General features: G+C 36.0%; 1 protein-coding gene across 1 annotated transcript in view; it reads left to right on the top strand.

The window, feature by feature from the left end:
• Positions 1-1,102: 1,102 nt before the first annotated feature.
• Positions 1,103-21,579, top strand: part of LOC121407763 (hepatocyte nuclear factor 4-gamma-like) — a 35,811-nt gene continuing 15,334 nt past the window's right edge. The window contains 1 exon segment of the mRNA XM_041598958.1: positions 1,103-1,528. Coding sequence (XP_041454892.1) covers positions 1,498-1,528 — 31 coding nt within the window. The 5' untranslated portion in view covers positions 1,103-1,497.

Raw genomic sequence — 21,579 nt, 5'->3', positions numbered from 1 at the left:
GGTTATATACAAACAGTGTCACATTTTTCGGGGGGAAGAGGGTCAACCTTAAATGATGTTAAGGTGAGGGAGCTCCCCCACCCCAACAAGTGCAAAATAACTAGTAGAAAAAGTGGGATAGAAAGAGAGAGACCAAAATAAATAATTTGTTGAAATTTTGTCATCTGCCCCTACCATGGATTTCAAGGCACATTAATAGGCGGAGGGACAACCCCCCCCCCCCCCATACACACACAAATCGTTTTTAAGGGGGATGAGAGCAATGAAGGGAAGAAAAAAAGAATGAAAAGTACTAAGAGTGAGATGTGGGCTACACAACTGCACCCCTATTATTTTGAATGAAATTTTAAAAAGAAAGAAATATCACTGTTCAGTCCCTCCCCCACAGCAAAATATTCTTGTGCTTAGTAACTGGGACAACCCAAAATATATTGTTAAGCAATTAAAGCACACTGTCTCGGTCTTGTCCAACAGTTTATTAAAATAGAAATTGCCAGATAAAATTCTGTCCAAATTTAAATACAGAGAGAATATTTCAAAACAATGGAGATAAATAAAATGCCTTTCCTGGATGGCTTTAGAATTTCTTAATTCCTGTCTCCTCAAAAGAGGAAGATTCAACAGTTAACAATCTTTCACAAACGATATTATATATCATGTTATTATTTTCGAACAATGACATCTATGTTGATAGGGTCTTATTTCTTAAGCATTTACAGGGGCATTTACAAACTTTCCATTTTTTTAAAGGGAATTCCAGTCAATTGCGCAATGAGAGGGAAATCCTGACCACTAAAGGCATTACTCCACCATACACGAGTTTACAGGGCGAGAGTAACGAACAATAGCATTACAACGCCGATAATTTGATTGGTCGAAACCACCCCTCCCTGGCACCATTCTGAAAACTTTCCTCGAATCGCGGCGCCTCTTTCCTCCACCGAAGTGGTATCATGTAGGGGGCGCGCAACAAGTGGTGGTGTGTGGGGAATTCCTACCAATGCGGAAGTACTGGCACAAATTTGCCCAGCATGCGGTGGATGGGCTTGCTCCGTGTGCAAATGGTGCATAGAAAATAGACTGGCCTCGTATTGTATACGTTGAGGATATGTACTGTGCATTATGATTCGAGCCGCTCTGATTGATGACTGCAGTTAATATTTACTTTTCCGATGGGCTTATGATAACGCTTTAGGTGCATGTCTGTATACCAAGTAAAGCCAACATCAACCTGTTGCAAAGATGAGCGTGTGTGAGCGGTTTTGGTAGCCGATCGAACGAGCGAAACGGGACTTGTCAGAGTCCAGTTTGCCGGAGATATCCGAACGAAGTCCAGTACCATCCACGTTACTCGGTAGTAGCAGACAGCAGTCAAAGAGGCGAGCGAAGTCCACTCTAAAGTCCAAAGATTCAAGTCATCTTTGACCTGATTGTGCAGGCTGTCAGGACGAGGGGGGCTTCTAGATTCGAACCGAAGTTCACAGAGAAGTCGACGACATGAGTATTAATAAAACTGAACCCGTTGAAGGTATTAATATTTCATTTTTATAAAGATGATTTGTATTCTTTGCACGTATCCAAAGTTCTGATATTATTCAAGGGACTTCCCGCGGTATGTTGTGGGGGCGGATCCATTTTCCACTCGGTGTAACACGCTTAGTTGAACTTGGGGTAGCATGTAGTACGATACTACATATAGTACATGTATTACTAGTTACTGTAGGCTTCATTTCCTTGGCATATATACTGGTGCTGGTGTATAAGATAGGTTTGTGTGCTTTTTGAATATGCAATGGCAATCACATTAAATCTATTCTACAACATCACAACACCAATTAAGTGCTAGTTCACACAAATAACCACTTGTCCAGATTATTCTTTTTTTTAATAAATGCTAGCATTCTTTGTTATAATTGGGAAATAATTAAAAATGTCATTAGATGTTATTATTCCCTATTAGAAAATTTGAACAGATGGTTATTTTGTGAACATCATCACCAATTGCCTGAGGTATAATGCTTCTTTTTGTGACCAACCGCAATATGAAATGTTTGATTTTCTGCCTAACAAAAATAAAATATTAATGACACTTCTCAACAGTGAAAGTTGCTCTTCAGTCGCATCAATTATATATTTCTGACATGTCATGTATGATTTTTTCCCATTATTTTATGTGTTTTACTTGTACTAAAGATTGATTAAGATCAAATCTTTCTGGGCTTAAATTTTTAAAGGAACATGAAGAATGTTAACAATTTTCAAGACGGATATACATGTTTACTTGAATTCTTTAACTAGTAAGGCCTATATCTTGCCTTTGCTGTAGTCTTAGTCTTGTGCTTATATTGATTAGCCCTCTGTCTCTTAAGTTATTATTAGCACCTCTTACATTCTGGTGAATCTTGGTATAATATTGCCTCATTCAATTTTAACATGGTTGTGCTGCCATATTTTCAATAGAATTATAATATTTCCGGCTCACACCATCATAGTTATTTCTTCTTAGTCTGGCGCCACCTCTACAACTACAATAGGCCTTCCACCATTACCACCATCACCTGCTGTAGACAGAATTGATTGTCATAACCACACTTCTTTAAGCTATGATCACCATCACCCCAAATACCACTACCATATTCATTGCTACTATCATCACCTTCGTCATTTATAGCTTCTCCCACAACTTTCACCCGCCACCATCATCATCACTTCTATACCTCTGTCATTGTTGTTATCTCTTCTCCCATGATAAGTACATTCTAATTATTTCAACAAATTTGTACTAATTCCAATGTCTGTCATCACATTCACAATCATGTTCATGAATCGTTCCAGCAAACATCGCAGGAGCAAATGTCTTGTCACCCCCACCATGTTCAACTACCATCACCTTTAGCTTCTCTCTCCATCTCCACCATTTTATTTACTACTATCACCACTATCACAGTTTGCACCCACCATCATCACCATCCTAATCACCTGTAACACCTTAATCATTACTTGTACCATCCTTATCATCACTTGTATCACCCTAATCATCATTTGTACCACCTTAATCATCACTTGTACCACCCTAATCATCACTTGTACCATCTTAATCATCACTTGTACCACCTTAATCATCACTTTTACCACCCTAATCATCACTTGTACCATCCTTATCATCACTTGTGCCATCCTAATAATCACTTGTACCACCTTAATCATCACTTGTACCACCCTAATCATCACTTTTACCACCTTAATCATCAATTGTACCACTTAATCATCACTTGTGCCATCCTAATCATCACTTGTACCACCTTAATTATCAGTTTACTACCTTAATCATCACTTGTACCACCTTTATCATCAATTGTACCATCCTAATCATCACTTGTACCATCCTAATCATCACTTCTACCACCTTAATCATCACTTGTACCACCGTAATCATCACTTGTTCCATCCTAATCATCATTTGTACCACCCTAATCATCACTTATGCCACCTTTATCATCATTAATTGTACCACCATCACCTATACCATAATCAGGACATGATAGTGATAATACATTGCCTTATTATTCCCCCTGCCCCCCGTCAGAGTGTCTTCATAATTTCTTCCATTGCTGCTAACATCAGCTTCTATTATCATCTCCATTATCATGCTCTACTACCATTACAACCATAATCATCAACAACTATTTCTCTTATGTTTATTTTAACTACCATATTCAACATTACCAATTATTATCATCTCGACCACCATTATTACTACCACAAATTTCTCTCTTCTAATCTTACACCACTGCTTCTACCAAAACCACCCCACTATCATCATGATTATCATATCAACATCATTATCATTATTATCATCCTCATAAATCATATTTATCATTATCATCATCATCATCGCTATATCATCTTCATTACTACTACTAACTACTACTACTTCTACTAAAACTACTACTACTACAACTTCTGCTACTACTACTACTTCTACTACCACTACCACTACTACTACTACTACTACTACTACTATTGCTTGCGATCATTACCATTACATTTTCATGTATTTATACTTCGTAAGCATTACCATTGTTGAGTTGGGAGGGGAATTTTCAGGTAATTGATTTTTCTTAAAACTTGATTGTTAGCCAAATTAGTTAAAATATAATTTTTGTAAAATAAATTATATACGTACACAATTTTCTGTATGTTAAGCTTCACTCCAATATTGATAACAGCTTGCTTTACAGTTACAGTGGGTTCTTCTTTACCATAACATAACTGTCAGGAAAATATCATTTACAAGTTCCTATTGTGGTTAACTGATGGCAGGAAATATGTATGGGTCACGTGGAAAGAACTTTATGGGGACTCTGCCAGGTGAATCCAACTGTTCTCCAGTTTATGTTTCACTTTTTTTATTGCATTATTCCGATGAAATATATTTTGTATCAAATTATGGTTTTGTAGTTTAATCACAAGATCATATACAAGGAAATCGCAAAATCACCACTGGTCATGTTGTGTTTTACTGTATATCAGGCCATGAGGCCAATATTGGTCTACATACAGTTTGTCTGCTAAAGATAAAAATATTCTTCTAAGTTCAAGGCAGTATAGAAGAAAGAAGACACTATTTGAATTTGACATGGCTTGTAGCATGGTATCAATTTAAAACTGGTATTTTAATTTTTAAAATTGGGATTTAAGTTATCAAAACTTTATTCACCAAGACTGCATTTGATAAGTGAGTTGGGAACTTATATGCTTATCATGAATACCTAATGGAGATATTACTGTGTTTAAAAGTCAAAGTAGATCATATCTGGGGGCACTTCCATTGATGTGTGGATACCAGGTGTGACCAAAGAAATGTATAAAAAGGATCTCTTTTTAAAGATAGATTGGGCACGCTACGTACGTAAGGTAATTAGGGTGTCAAAAACATAAAAATATTGAAAAAAGGGTTCACTAGGAAAGCTATGTGTTAAGGTCAAATTTGTGAGGGAGAAATAAGACTAAAATGCTTTATACCGTACAGGATTTAGTTTTTGCCCCAGCACTAAGTGTTTAGGGTCTGATTTGAGTGAGGTGTGGGAGGTAATCCCATTGTAAGTAAAGGTAAAGTCTACGTCTGTGACATAACAATTAAAATATTGCTGTACTTGTTTAGGGTGTCAATTCAGGGAATACTTGTCAATTAGGGTACCGTTTTGTTTCCAATACTTGTTAAGGGTAGGGTTTCTCTTGCCAATACTTAAGGGGTGCATTTTCAGAATCTGGAAAATACTTGTTTAGGGTGCTTTTCAAAACCCCATGGTCATGCCTGGTATCCACTCAATGGAAGTGCCCCCCCCCCCCCCCCCCCCCGGAAGTCAGCCTTAAAGCCCTCATCAAGGTATATGTATGGTGTGAATTAAGCGCTCAGTGGCACCCCTGGAATACATGGCAATGATGATGGTATTAAAAAGTAATCTTTTGTTGAACCCTTAGAGTGAATATTCATGAACTAGGCCTAATTTGTTTGTATCTAGGGAAAGTGAGTTTCACTTTACATATGATTATGTAGGTTAAAGTGTTACTAAGAAGCAATGGTCCATCTGAAATAAATGTCGCTTTGGATCTGTAGGCAGGAACTGTTTTGGAATTACAACTTCCACATGGCCTTGTGCCACTCTGTCAAATTTCACAAATAACAGAACAGAATTTCCTTTGCAATGGGTGGAGAATGTTTCAATTAGCTATTGTTTAGTTTAGAATGCAAGGGAGAAAAAAGAAATAAATCTTAAATCGCTTATTTTTAAGATTAACTACGATGCATCCATTATGAGGTGGGTGTTTTTTTTTGTTTTTTTTGGGGGGAGGGAGGGGTCTTAATGAGAGATGGGGCAGGATGTATGTCAGTTGCCTATTACGAGGGATAGTAGGAACTCTCCTGAGAGAATCATGTTCTTTGGTTTGTTCTTAGTAGACCTATACATTAGCATTAAACTTTATAACTACATTACAAGAAAAATTGTGTGTTTATGAAGTGAATTCATTTACTTCATAGAAATTGAAAAGAATTCTGGTAGCTGTATCTTTTTACATTGTCAATGTTGTTCTTGGCTCCAGTCACCATATTGAGCATTTTCAAATTTTCAAGAAAGTTTCAGTGTCAACCCTTTGCCTTGGCATCTTACAAATAGGCCTATATCCCAGCACCCCAAATTGAAATAATAATTATCATCTATATAGAGCATTTGAGCGATGCATTAAAGACACATATTTTGGTCCTTAGAGTATCAGAGCGTATTCCTAAAAAGGACTGAAATCCGGCAAATATTCCATAGGCTCTTTACAAAATCCACCATTGAATATGAGACTGTATTCAATAACACAGTGCGCATGAGTGAATGTGTGAAACATACAACACATACAACAATGGGTGATTTCAAGTTCAGTGTTGACCTTTTGGTGTTGGTGTTAGGTCAATTTTTACACGATTATAACACCAAACACAAAATGAAGATGGTCCCGAAAAGTCACTCACTAGTTGTTGAGATGTCAATAATGTCATCTCGATCAGTTTTACAAAGTCTGAATAAGTTTTAGAGCTAGGGAAAGCAATCTAAATTTCAACACCAACACCAATCCCAACACTGAACTTGAAATCACCCAATGTGATGCGCAGCATAGAGCACAATGACACTCTCTGACGTCAAACAACAAAATTTATCCTAATGAAGTGATGATGCCTTAATGTGACAAGTGATATGACTTGTTCAACCAAATTTCTCCCATTAAGTGGTTTCAAACCGCCTCGATCACAAGAATCCCCGTTAAATTACAAGAACTTTTTTGGGCTAAAAAATACCCATTAATTATTCCTGCATTCACACCGCCCTGAAACATACCCTTCGGGATAAGTTCCCGAAGTTACAAGCATGCGCAGTATGGTCTGATCAGCAGGCAAGGCGCGAGATTCAAAATCACTAGCCCAGCAACCACCCACGCCGCCGCGCCCAACGACACACTGGGCTAAAAGTTCCCGTAATTTGCTTTCACATCGCCAAAATACCTGCGACCTTGGAAAAATCCCCGCGAAAGTTCTTGTAATTTCGCCAAGTACCTACTATTTAGCGGGTATTTTCTTTCGGGGATATTACGCGTAGTTTGCTTTCACATTACCAAAATACCTGGTATTTTCTCATCGGAGTAAATTTCCCGATCAGAGAATACCTGGCACTGACAAACTTCGAGGCGGTCTGAAACCACCTTCTATGTTTTTTGGAGGGGATGGGATAGATGATAATGATTGTATTGGATGGCTTATTTCATGGAATACCAGAAAAATTCCACTTGTTAGGGTGGCCAATATTCCACTCATCTGCTTTTCTTGGAATATTTGCCCCAACTCTTGGAATATTTCTAGTATTCCATTCTGAGCCATAATATAATTATCACCAGTGATCTGGGTGTTTCACACGGCATCCCTCAAAGTTGTTAACATGCCCACCAATCAGAAGGCATGGTGCAACCTGTTTGAAGGTTTTAAAATACAATCCAATTAAACATGAATCTGGACACCTTTAACTTGAAAACCATTCAGAAATTTGGTATAGTCCACTAGCTGTGACCATTGGCAATTTGAGAATCTAGATCTAGACCTTGAATTTTGGATGGCGCCCCTGAATGATCTCTGACATGAACCCGACCTTCCACATTGACATGAAGAAGGGAAGACGGTGTTTACTACCAACGCTTCCTCTCTCCTGGATTCAAGGTTATTCCGTAGTTAAATCAAAGTCAATTGAGGGCCATGAACTGCCCAATTGAAAAACCTGAAGCATTTAATGACTATTAAGGCAGAACAGGTCAGAACTGAAGAAAAACAATGAACATCAAATTCCAAGCTGTTTTGCTTCTTTTGTTTTTGTTGATTCTTCTCTGCTTGTATTTATTCTATTTTCACTGAAGTAGCGCTGTCTTCACTCTTTTATATGTTCTATCTCTGTTTCTATTCCTTTTCTTTTGTATCATTATTTCCCCCAGTATATCATGTTTTGAAACTGCAAAGTAGATAATGATGATAATGATAATGATGACAATTCAGAATGGTTATGTGAATTGATAGTAGTCATAATCATGTTTGTTTTCATCATCACCACCACCGCCATCATCATCAGGCCTGATCATAATGATTCTGCTGTAGAATGATGATGATGAGGATGGTGATACTGCAATTGCAACAACGAAATACTGTTTCATGATATAAGATTTAGAAGTAAATTAATAGTTGTTAAAAAGAGCATCATTTCTTAGTTATCGTTTAATCTAGAGGATACTTTCTTATACCCTCCGAGCAGTGGATGTCATCATTATTTTGTGAACGGTTGTGTCAGTGTTTTTCACCGACAAATTGTATTAGCTACTGATAATCCTTGCACCTGACTGGCTTAGAACAAATTATTCAGTGAAAAATGCTGAAAAACAATCTTTGGGAAATGTCCCAAGTTGTAGAAGTATATAATTGTCTTCCTAAACATTGTTTGAGTAGAATTCATGAGTGTGAACTCATATCATTTTTCACTGGAATTTTCATGAAGTTTTGAAACTTCACAAACTTTGAAGCCTGTACATCACCAGACCATAATTCACCTTATAGTTTATGAATTCAAGTTTCCTTTTTTCCCTTCTTTATGAGGGTTTGAAAAATCTTGGCACTCATTGCTATCAGATGGTCCTTCATTTGTGAAAATCTTGTTTGCATAGATCTGAAATAAGTAACCACTGTGCATACAATGATAGACACTTGAATATCTGCATCTCCACACTGTGAGAGGTGGTGATCATTAGTCTTCCTGCAAGTCACTCTCAGGTTTTTTGAATTATTATTATGAGAGGATTCCCCTGAGATATCACATAAAAATGTCACTTTCAGAAGGTACTGTGCAAGTTCTTCAATGAGAACATATATTTGAACTTTTGTGGGGAGTTGGGGACATGTACTGGCATTTTATCATTTGGGAGGCAGTGAAACAATAACTAAGCAAGAGGCAGGGGGGGTAAGTTGAAAATAAATAAAAGGACATTGGAATGAAAATTGTGATGTTGGATAAAAGAAATATAGAATTATATAATATTTCACAAAAGGGAGGGAATGACTCTGGGAGATATGTTAGTGGATTGAAACAAATTACAGATCCTGGAAGGAAGGCTAGTCATCAATGCCAAGTGAACCATCGCTGGATGTTTTAGGAATCGGGAGATAATGACTAGATTTGATATCTGACACACACAGAGAATGATTAACTTGAGGGTTATCTCTGGGTGGCTAAAGGACTGATTAAACAATTGAATATGCAAGTAGTGTTGAGGTATTATTATAGATATCTCATAATATTGGAAGGGGAGCCAGAAAGAGACAGAGAAAGAAAGAGAAGAAGAGAAAGATAGAGAAGAAGCAAGGAGGGGGGGGGGGAGGAGAGAGAAGATATTGAAAGAAGGCAGATAGGTGGAGGTGTGAATTTTGAGAGAATGTGAGGGACAGAAATTTTGAAAACTTTATTCTTTGTTTTGTTAAAATTTTTCACAAAAGTTGCCAGAATTATGCACAAAATTCTTCTTTTTAGTATATATAAAAGAGCAAAATCGCCTCTATGGCAAGCTCAGTAGCTTCATTCCCTTGCTTTATGCATCAAACTTATCTTGTGAATTAATTGTAGTAGCCATACAGCCCTCTTTCATTCTTTTATTACAAGTTGATGGACTGGTAGATTATAAATAATACAATGCATTTTTTCAATGTTTAGGCCATATATGAAGGGCTCGTATATTGGCCCATAATAATCCAAATAAATATATAGAAGTAGGCCAAATGCACTATACTTTTAGAGTATATTTGAGACTTTATTTGTTAATAGAGTATTATAACGATGATGACCACTTGAACTATTTCATTAAGGCCTGGGAGATCGTTCTCCTCCCCGTTATCTCTTGTTTACTTATTTTCATAAATTACTATATTTTTGTATATATCAGCATCATATAGCCTTATCACAAGAGGTCAAATGCTCTCCCCAAGTTCGCTGTTTACCGTGAGGATCACGTGACCGTGACATCACAGCTCCCACTTTACGAGGTAGGAAGCGAGAGATATCACAAATTGCGGTTGCTCCTGCATTTAAGTGTCAAGGCTGGAATTTGCTACCTGTAAAGTCGATAGTTCGCGCAGACATTGGACGGCGGGCTCATCAGCAAGGGTCTGAAGTCTCGGTCCGATTATCGTACCCACTTATCATCTGCGAAAAGGGCTTTTGGCGGAGCTTGTATTGGTCCAAATTCCTCCTATTTTGCGGCTTTTGCTGTCTAGAGTCCTCCCAATAGACCTTTCGTCTCTAGACTTTCACCCCTTCAACGTCTTATTTATGTTTTTCGAATCAGATATGGCCGAGCCTTTCCAGTTCCAAGGCTCAGGAAACCAGAAAGTGCCACCTGCGTTGCTATGGCAGGGAAAGATCATTAACGGTCCAGGTAATTATTCTATGATGTCTCGTGATTAATCCTTTGCTTCCATCGTTCATGTCTATATCTTTTTTGCAGAAGCTCATGTATGTATCTAGCAACAACAAAAGTGTTCATCAGCTCTGATTCAATTTTGTACCAGATTCCATCTCCGTCAAGTAAAAAAGCGATAAATTATCATGTGTAATCACATTTATTTGTGCATCTTCATTTTCATCTGTGCCATTATCTATCACTAGTACTCTTCATCTCTTCATATTGTATTGTAGAGCTTTATGCCATCAGTGAAAATATACCGGTACTATCATTTTTATAATATCTTCTTTGCATTTCTACAAAGCTAAACCAAGAGAATTCCCAGAGAGGAAATGAAAACAAACCCCATTAAAGTAATCACCTTCATAATTCCCGGAAGATGAATATGAAATATGCATTCATCCTCATTCAATTTTAATATTGAAGCAAAGCTCATATGATGTGTATGAATAAAAAAGGAATATCAGTCTTTGACTTGGCTACAAATTGCAAAGCATTTCATCACGTAGGCTATTATTCTCATCATTTTGAGCATAGATCATCTGCCATATCAAAATACTGAATACAATGTATTCTTCATTTTTGCCTCTTTATATCTGTCATACAAGCAGCAAGATGAATTTCCAGTCATTTTTCAAATTTTTCATGCTTCATTATTATTTTTTTTTTAATATTTCAAAAAGAGATTCTTTACATTAAAATGATTCTTTGCAGTATAGATTTTCTGTTAAGTGAGCTTAATGTGATCTATATTTCAAGATACCTTGGTTTTATTTTTTAGAACCTTCCAGTTGCAAGGATGTTTGGCACTAACCTTTTTAAAAAAATAATATATTAGGCTATGTTGAAAAACAAGTTCATTACCAAAGTATTACTTTGTAGATATTTATCCTACCTAATTTGAAATTACATAAATATATATTTACTAAGTATCAACCCAGGTGTAAGGAATGTAAATTTTGAGTAAATAATTGCTTAAAATGTTGTTTCTTCATAGTGGCAACATGCTAAATCTTGGGTAATCACGACCTGGGGCCGTTTCATAAAGCTGTTAGTAAGTTAAGAGCGACTTTAAGAACGACCGGTGAATCTTTCTTACGCGCTAAACCCTTGCCAATTTATTATACCATTTACCAAAAGAAAGGATTACCAGTCGTTCTTAAAGTTGCTCTTTTCTTACGAACAGCTTTATGAAACACCCACTAGGGATGTCAAATTTGACCAACATGAACACTGAAAAAGATCCCTCTATTATCTTCTTGTATTTGTGTATAATTATAATCATTCCATTAGCATCATCAGTATCATTTTTCATTGACCTAAACAAGAATTTAATTTTAATTGGCCCTTATGCTATGAAGACAACAGATAGTTTGGTCTGCAGAATTCTTGACTCCTCAATAATCATTCATATGTCACATCTCCATAAATCTTTGCACTGCAAAAATTTATCATCTATAATCTCTTAGAATATATATGTTTTATATATGGAAAAGGAACACTTTGCTAAACTTTTGTACAAGTCAAGGAAATGCTAATCATATTAATGATATTGTTGCTTTTTTAAGTTTTAGATTTAAAGCAGTGTATAGTCAGTCATTTCATTTGAAATTTTAAATTGCCAAAGATTTCTGTATGCAAAAGTTTCTTTTTTCTGTCATCACTTATTGAAATAACCTGAAAATGACAATATAAAATATAGAGCATCTAGTGGTCTTAAGGACTCTAGATTTTAGTCAGAGAAGATAATACAAATCACTTTATGTAAACTCATTATAAATTTATATTAATCTTTAGTCCTCTAGGTATTTCATATGAGTAACAAATAATTTAACATACCTTCGGATATGGTTAGCCAAATTTGACTCTAAATCATTTTAATTGTAAAGATGTGTTGAAATATGATCTAATTAAATTAATGTTATTCTTGTGAACAATGGCTTATATTTTCTTTTGCCACAATCTAAACTTGAAATTTATTGGAAATTCATACTTTACTGGAACATCAATTAAAAATTTGGAGGCATCCTGCTTCATATTGCAGTAAGTCACATGTTAGTTTCTGAACATTTGGCTTAATTTAGCATCCTACATTAAGATTATTAATGCCTGACCTAAGAGAAGTAGTTCAATTTGTTTATGTTAGATGCTTGGTGTCCAGATGACAAGATCATTGCATCGCCAAAAGGTCTTTGGACTATATATCCTTTCCTGTATATTTCTCATTAATTTGTATCTCCCAGTCATTATTTCAATTTAGGTAAAGTACATGTTGAAAGTGCAAGACCCCTTACAATTAATATACTATATTATTTATAGCATGGTAACCTCATTCATCAAATCAAACAGTTCTTGGGGAAGACACTATTATTATTCATCACCAACTGGGTCATGTTTCATGATAGAAAATAAAGAACTTTGAATCGCTTTCCATCACCTTTGGAAGTCGGTGATGGCTAATTTAGTAGGCCCAAAGGTTAATTACTACAGCAATAATAACAATACAAAGGTCAGGCTACTTCCTTTTAACACTTCAAAACTCTTTCATCTCAAGCATGAATGCATGTGGTTGGACATTAAACAATGTACTCAAAGGACATTGACCATTGACCGATCGATTATAACTGTCTGATCTCTAATTACAATCAAGTTCAGCGCTTGAGCACTACGCAATCCTGTTTATCCCCATAGGCGAATGGTAAAGTCGTACTGATACCAAGTATGTGTTCATAAGAGCAAGGTGAAATTTGTGAAAGTATATTTGTTTGTTTCTCTTTTCATTTTATAGCAAAAGAAATGATAATAAAATAAATACGAAGGAAATATTTTGTTAAGAATTATTAAAAGAAGAGAGATAATGAAATAAATTAAGAGCTGGCTCATTGGAATGGTACTTATCAGGAACGTAATAGAAAATAATCCAGCAAATGAAAAGGATATTTGGCCTCTTAGTGCATGTGACAAATAACAGAAATGGTGAACTATGAAACATTCAGTATTCTCTGTAATTTTATTATTTGATACACATTAAAAAAAAAAACTAAGATCGATAATCATAATCTATAAAACAATGGTATCTGTGGAATTTTTGTCACATGACACTTGAGGGAAGCTGGGCATATGAGGCTGTTCTCACTACGTTCCTTACTGGAAACCGATTCAGGAAACCACTTTGGAAGATCGCTTTGCTAGCGTTCTCACTTGATCACACGAAAGTGGTTTTCAAAATCACTTCACGTAAAGCGCTCTTGTTGCTATGGAAACGCTCTCAGTGGGGTGACACGTTTCGCGCGAAATTCGAAACCGCAGCATAGGCATTCTACACCTGTCGTGTGGAGTAGTGCGCTCAAAATGTGCGAAGATCGCTTCCCGAAGAACGGTTGTGTCCTCACTTACGCTAAAACCAGTTTAACGAGGCAAAGCGATCTTGAAAACTACATCGCGAGGTGGTTTTCCAAACTGGTTTGGAAGATCGCTTCCAAGACCGCTTTGACCGTTCTCACTACGCATTAAACTAGTTTCCACTAAACTAGTTTCCAGTAAACTAGTTTTAGGAACGTAGTGAGAACAGCCTCTATGTGACCTCACATAATAAGCTTTTTGAAAATTTCATCACTCTGTTTCTTTGATGGATTTCATCAAACCTCCAAAAATTTTCTGCTCTTAATGGATCCGAACTTGATGTCAGGTTTGACTTCCACGAGAAGCTCTGTTGTCTTACAAGGTCATTGTCAAGGTCAGTCTTTAACTGCAATAAGTTGAAGCCATGTGGTAAAAACCTAAAAAGGATATATCAGGATGGATGACTAAAAGCAGTCACAATTTTGTGAGCACATCATTCATTTTATTACAAACAAAATCAAAAGACTTTTACCTCAATTTCTTTCACACTATGCCAAATGTAGTTATTTAATAAGGTTGTCGTATTTAGGAAATATCTCTGTGATTTAGCTGTAAGTATGTCCAGTTTGATACCTGTTGAATAGCAACAGGCACTTGACTACATATCTGTATTTGCAACTTGTATATTCTCTCACATCCTTTACCCAAGGGAAATACTATGTTTGAATGTGCTGTTCAACATGAATAGTATCCACCAAACCTGAATACCTTCGTCTATTATCTGTCTCTTTTACAACCTATTCATTCCCTTCGAGTTTACCGCAACCCCTCAAGCAAGATTTGCACTTGAGAGCACACGGTCGGTCGCTATATCATGTCTAGGCTTATTTGAGATGGGACCCCATGGATGTGCATACATTCTGATCCGGCTTAATTTCAGCCATGTTTGGTGATTAATTGTTCCTGAGTCAACCTGTATCAGGTTCCTGATAGCTTGTCGATGGCCTATTGAGTTCTCTGGGAGGGGTATATAAAGCGATATCTTAATAGGGGGAGGGGTTATGATATCTGATGCACAGCACAGGTGTGTGAATGCTTATATTGACCCATTGTATACTTCTTAATTTCAGTGGAATGCGTATTTTCCATGATTATATTGAACCCTACTTTAATGTATTTCAGGTGTTGATCTTGAAGCATTTAATGTAAACTTGCTGCCACTAAATCAGAGGTTTGTTAGAAAAGGTAAACCCTGTTTGAATTGGAATAATAACACCTGAGGCTTTAGAGATGATACATACCTACCTACTGGATGTGCTTTTTTTGGTGAAATTTTAATAGGTTACAGTTAGTTTTTTCCTCCTACCTACCCCCCCCCCCCCCCCCTCCCTTTCCATCAAATTTAGTGAGCAGACTCGTATAGTAATTCTCATGGTGGTATGCAACTGCTACACAAATCCTGCACACATTTCTCTCAATATTGCACAGTGGTCACAAATAGTTCTAGATATGATTTTATAATTAGCCTGAAACAGTTGGGCACTTAAATAACATTTTAGTTAAATAGAATAGAATTTAATAAGACAAAATTGTGTGAAACTTCCGCCCCTAATCCCCCTTCCTTATAGTTCCACCAATCACTAGATTCACCTATGTTTTTTCCCCATTTCTTCGTTTCACGCCACGCCATGTTTGCACAACCCATTGGGCCTGGTTAGTGTTTAACTATTTATGATTGTTCTCTATTCTTATGCTAGTCTTTCATCTCAGTCCTCTTCAGCTGACCCTGATAATATTTATTGAATATCGTAAACCCTTCTTTAACCCTTCCCTTCTAAATGTGAGAAAGCATAGGCCTACACTACAGTGTATATTCTATTTGTGACTAGAGCTGAGCCTACATCACCTTTAACACTAGAAGGTATCGTTTGAATATAACCCATTTTCTTGAGTTGTTCCATTGATTTCTTACATTGATTAATCAGTTTCATCTCTTGCTATTATTTAGAAAGTGGACTTGCAATTAAATAAAAAACTACCACAAAAAGTCGCCTTTACATTATCTGTTTGATATGTATAAAAAAACAAGTGTATTCATGTAGTCTTAAATTTGACAATCAAATAAAAAAGCTCACTATTCAAACTATGTAGGTGTTCTAACTTAGAACCGAGAGTAAAAAAGGTGTTCTTATCAATATTTCTTTAATTCAAATTTTAGGTATGTTTTTTTACATAGACAAATGGAAGTGTGCATCGCTATAACATTTAGGGTAGGTCTGTAGCAGAAAAATAGGTTTAAACATAGAAATAAAAAAATATATATGACTCACAAACACATACTGAACTGTGTCTGAACATAATTAATATATAATTAATAGTAGACTAATTTAATTTGGTTAAATATTTTCTGGATTGTTGTGCCATTCTCACCATTTGAATGTGCTTCTGAACACTATATAAGAACTGTAGTCAAATCTTAAATTTACATGTCAAAATTGTGAAAAATTGTTTTAAAAATCTAGTAAATTTGGTATGTTCAAAGTTTTATTCTTTGAAAATAGGTTCAGAAAAATTGCAAGATAACAATTCTCTATATTATCTATTGTTTCTTTTACCCATTTACATGAATATGGCTATAGTTCAGCTATAGTTTTCTATTAAGGCTTTAGTAGATTGGATTTATGCTTGAAGATTTGCAGTTCAAATTTTTTTTAAAATAGAAGATGCAATTTCCAGGTCAGAAAAATATTTTAACACTTTTTTTGTGATGCAAAATCATACTTGGGTGAAAAAGGTTACAATCAAGATTTATTCTTGTGGACAGAGAAAACTAGATGGAATAAGCAATTAGCTTGTGCATGGGTAAAACCTCAAAAGGATTTACACCAAAGGGTCCTTGGTATTATTTATTGGCAAGCTGTCATTTGGCCATTCTTTTAATTTCCTGTCAAGAATATTATGTATTCCTTCCTTTCCTGTGGAAGGTGATAATTTTTTTTACAAGGAAGAGGTCTTGTCACATCCATCAAATGTTCTTCCTCTTCGTTTCAGATTAATTTTGAAAAAAAAATGATGAAAGCTCTCGATCATCCGTGTGGAAATATAGAGCTGAGTAGTGCTCCATGACAGGATTTGTCAAATGTTTCATTTGATAAAGTTTTATCTGATACTCTTCCTAGTAGCAGTAAGACATCTGTGCTTCTCAGTCAGTCAAAATCAAGGAAAGTTCTCAAATCTGACAACCTGTTACAGGTACACCACAAATGTAGTTGAAACACACTCTTGGTGGCATGAAGCTTGGATACATCAGCCTCCTGCACCAGTTCCTGTAGTAGGCAATTGTTCAATAGTCACCTATGTCTTGTACCTTTTCGTTGAGATTGGAAATCATCTTCCTTCTTCTTTCTTTATCCATATCTTCTTGTAGCTTCATGGTCTCCCCCCTTTCCTCCGATCATCCAGTTGCACAATAGCCATCTAATGGCTGCTGTATGCAGTCTTCATGTGCCTAGAGTTGTTCTTGGACCTGCTGGTGTCCTCACAGTCACAACACAATTCATATGCATGTCCCGATGGCAAGGAATTCCTTCTGTCTGACTGAAGTCCACATTCCATCTGGGCTTTGTCAAACTCCATAGTCCACTAAAACAGTAGTCCCTTTACATTTCAAAGAACCTTTGTCAGAATTTACAAACATGAAACTTTTGTTCCCATCACTAAAGTGTTTAGATGGTGTGTGTTTTAGAGCTTTTAGGCTTTGACAGCAAAAAACAGTGATCAGAGACCAAACTTCCAGTCTGAAGTCCATAGGTTTCCCCATCCCACGATTTCCTTCATTTTCAAAGTAGCATTATGATTCTAGGGATCCCGTTCCCCTCTTACCAATAGTGCCATAGTCCAATCTGAAATAAAAACAAAACAACATGTGGTGAGAAAATATACAATAACTCACACGAGTTTCAATATTTGAAAGTCCGCCCCACCCACATGGCATAGGAAAACCGAGAATGAAGTCCAATTTTGTGAATGAATGATATAGTATTGATCTATTTTTGGTGCCATTCATTCAAGGTGCCTAATTGCCATCTAATGTGGGTTTGAATTTCAAGTTGAAAGTCCAATGTTTAGGGGATTTTCTCCTAAAAAAAGGATCACGTGTCGGCATTTTTGTATGGGTGTGGGACAAACTGTCACAGGTTCTCACACAATCACCTTGTAATTTGGATGAGTGCTTTTGGTTGACTTTTTCTTTCTTTATTCCCCATTTTATGTTGGGATCCCATATCTTATATGTTTGAGTAAAATATCTCCCCTACATTTTAAGACCTTTTACATGACTTTTCTTTTGACTGGATACTCATGGGCCAGTTCATGTGCTTTCATAACAGGTGCTTTGTAGAAAGTTTGTGAACATCTAGAACTTTAACAGCAAGTGACGCTTGCTATTTTGAATCCTTAAATTATTCGCTAAGGCCAATTATGACAAAGATTTGTTTTTAAGACATAACAAATGTGGCGCTATTAGGAATGCAAAAGCCATGCTTAGTGAAAAAATAAAAGAATCAAATTCATTAACATATAGTGTTTGAATGATACCAACGCTTCATGGTTGTAAAGCTTACTTTAAAAGTATTCTTGACAAGAATTTGTTATGAGTAAATATCAAACCCCTATGATCTGACCTTTACATTTTGGTTGTGTCACATGTTTTCTGCCACTGCAATTTAGCAATCTATCTTATTGCTTGTGTAGTGCTTTTTCAATAATCAGCAGTCCTGGACTGTGAAGTATTTATTCCGATCATCATTAAATTTGTCAAAATTCTCTTGGCTTTGTATCACGCACTCATCAGGGCCCCGTAACACAAAGCTTAGCAATGATCGTAGAATATTTTTCTACGATTGATTCCATTGACTACAATGTACAATCAATCATAAAAATCTAGCGTACGATCAATCGCTAACCTTTGTGTTACATGACCCAGGTTTCCATAAAAAATGTGGTCACTATTTGTATTGATATATGATGTTTCTTCCAGTAAAGCATGTAGCATGGAAATATCAGATTACAGATTCATTGGGGTTTTTTTCTGTTTCATTTTTTTTTTTGGGGGGGGGGGTGAAATTGATCAAATTTGTGGTTCTGAAATGCCCTCTTATTTTTAGCATCTTCATCTTGTACGTGTGCAATGTGCATTAACTCCATCAGGAATGTTCTTGAATTTTTTCATTACTTAAAACAGTGATCAGGACTTAACAGCGTACTTATAGTATTGTTTCAAATAAAGTCATTTGTTTTTAGAAAGAATGCTTTTAGGGAAACAATGTGTCCGAGAGCTTTATTCGTTCCCAACCTTGAATAGTGACAAACCACTCCAGATATGTTTGCAAACCAAGGCCCAAGATTGGCCTTGCTCAAATTTACATGTATCAAGACCTAGTTTCAATTGTTGCTTGTATTTTGAAGGGATGTGAATTCACTAATTCATTATCTACTTCAATGAAATATTGTCAAGTAAATGTATCCAGAAACTTAAAAATACGGTCTAGTTTTGAATGCAGTGTCCTATAATCTGGTTCGAACAAGTTATTGCATCAAGCCATTATTTCAAGATATTAGTATTCCATCCTAATTTTCATATCATCATTTAGAAAAATTGAACATATATACTTTGGGGAAGAATCTAGGTGACTGAGTTGAAATTTAGCACAGCCAAAGTGAAACCATAGGTGGCAGTGGACAATAAACAAACTTTAACAATTGGTGAAAAGAAAGGTAATAGCATTGCACCAGAACACATATGTACATGTACTAGACAATAGCCTGGGAGACAAGCAAGTATGTGATGGGAAATTCAAATGAAAAGGAAAAAAAATAGAATAAATATGATTGATGGAGTTCTTTACGATAAGAAAGGGGGCGTATGCAGTGTTTGCCTTAGTTCTATTTGCAGTGATATTTAGTCTGCTAGGCCAGTGTAAAGATTTCCACTATTTCCTCTCTTTTATTTCCAATGAACACCAAATTGCACAAATCTGTGAATAAAGTTGAATGGGGTGCCAACCTAGCCATAAACGTATGATGCATGCCATAAAGGAAGGGAAGATGATGGTTACAAAAAGTGATTGCCCTAAATCATTTTTAATATGATATATGTTAGGTGGCCTCATCATACATGATCATAAGTAAATACATGATCGTAAATGCGCTAAATTCAGGTGTCTTTACTACTCTAAATTATTGGCTAGGCACTTTAAAAGAATTCGGGGAAAACAAAAGAGAATCCAAGTGTATTCTAAAGTATTGATTAGTGCTGGTGCAAGAGGAACCAAAGCTTAATAGAAAACTATATAGGCCTACTCTAAACGAAAGTAGAAGTATCAGATAATCAGACGTTGAAAGTTTGAATGAAGCTTATACAGAAAATTTTAAAATTCCTCAATTCTTTAGAGCTTTCTTCTCAAACAGCAGTGCTAGGTTATAAGAAGCCCAGAAAAAAATATGTGCCAAATATATAAATCATTCAATGACTGAAGACTTGTCACATGATACTGCAATCTATTTACAAAGTTACCAATTTAAATTTTGGGGGGATTAGACATCATTAAGGCTGTTACATTTATAGTCATACATTCATAATTCCCTTTTAATAATTGCCTCATTTTGAGAGGATTTGTTGTAGTTGTATTGTGATTGGTATTTATTGCTAATTGTGGAGCGTTGTGGCCCAGTGGATTAGTCTTCGGACTTTAAAACAGAGGGTCGTGGGTTTAAATCCCAGCCATGGCGTAAGTTCCTTCAACAAGAAATTTATCCACATTGTGCTGCACTCAACCCAGGTGAGGTAAATGGGTAGCGGCAGGATTAATTCCTTAAATGCAATGAGCGCTGAAGGCAGCTTGAGCTTAAGCCGTGGTAATGATAATAACCACTGCGCCTCGGAATAGATTATTTGTAGATAGATGGCACTATATAAATGCCTAGTGTTATTATATTATTATTATTATATGATTCTTTTGGCTGGCATTGTCCTCAAATATTTTTAAATTGTCCTGGAATTCTTTATCTATTCGGGATCATGTGGAATGAATATACATGTATCACATTGCTTATATCCCATGGCAGCGCTTTTCCTCTAGTTTTTGTTTTGAGGAACTTCCACAAGAAAAAGGTATCAATTTGGACTAAAATACTGGTTAAGAAAAACAAAAAGGGAAAAGGATGTTATTATTTATAGAATTTATACTTGTATTATTTTTCTGTGCAACGTGAATAGAGTTATTAGCATGCTACTTACATTGTTCCTTTTGATTTTCCCCATATTTATGTAAAGTAATACCTATCTTTATATTAATTTGGAAAGATGATATCTGGTATGTTTCATGTGAAGAAAAGTAGCAACCTTATTTCTTTGTGGAACAAGAAACAGGCCCTGCTGCTATCATGGTTATTGTATTTGATAAGTGTACACTAGCTGAGTGTATGATTGACAAATAGGTTTAAGTGGTTGAAAAGATTAGGAATTTTAATGGCTGATGTTTTAATTTGTAGCTGCATCGTCTCAGGTATGCATTGTATATTACCTGAAGAATGGCTGAATGGGATGATAGGGGGCAGATAAGAATTGAGTTTGGAGTTAATCATTTACATCAGGATTTCAACAGCTTTACAAATATCGGACAATATTCCTTCCTCAGTCCGGAG

This window comes from Lytechinus variegatus, chromosome 2 (genome assembly GCF_018143015.1).
Source record: "Lytechinus variegatus isolate NC3 chromosome 2, Lvar_3.0, whole genome shotgun sequence".
Taxonomy (NCBI): Eukaryota; Metazoa; Echinodermata; class Echinoidea; order Temnopleuroida; family Toxopneustidae; genus Lytechinus; species Lytechinus variegatus.
Note: the sequence above shows the minus strand (reverse complement) of the source record. Positions and strands in the feature narration are given on the sequence as shown.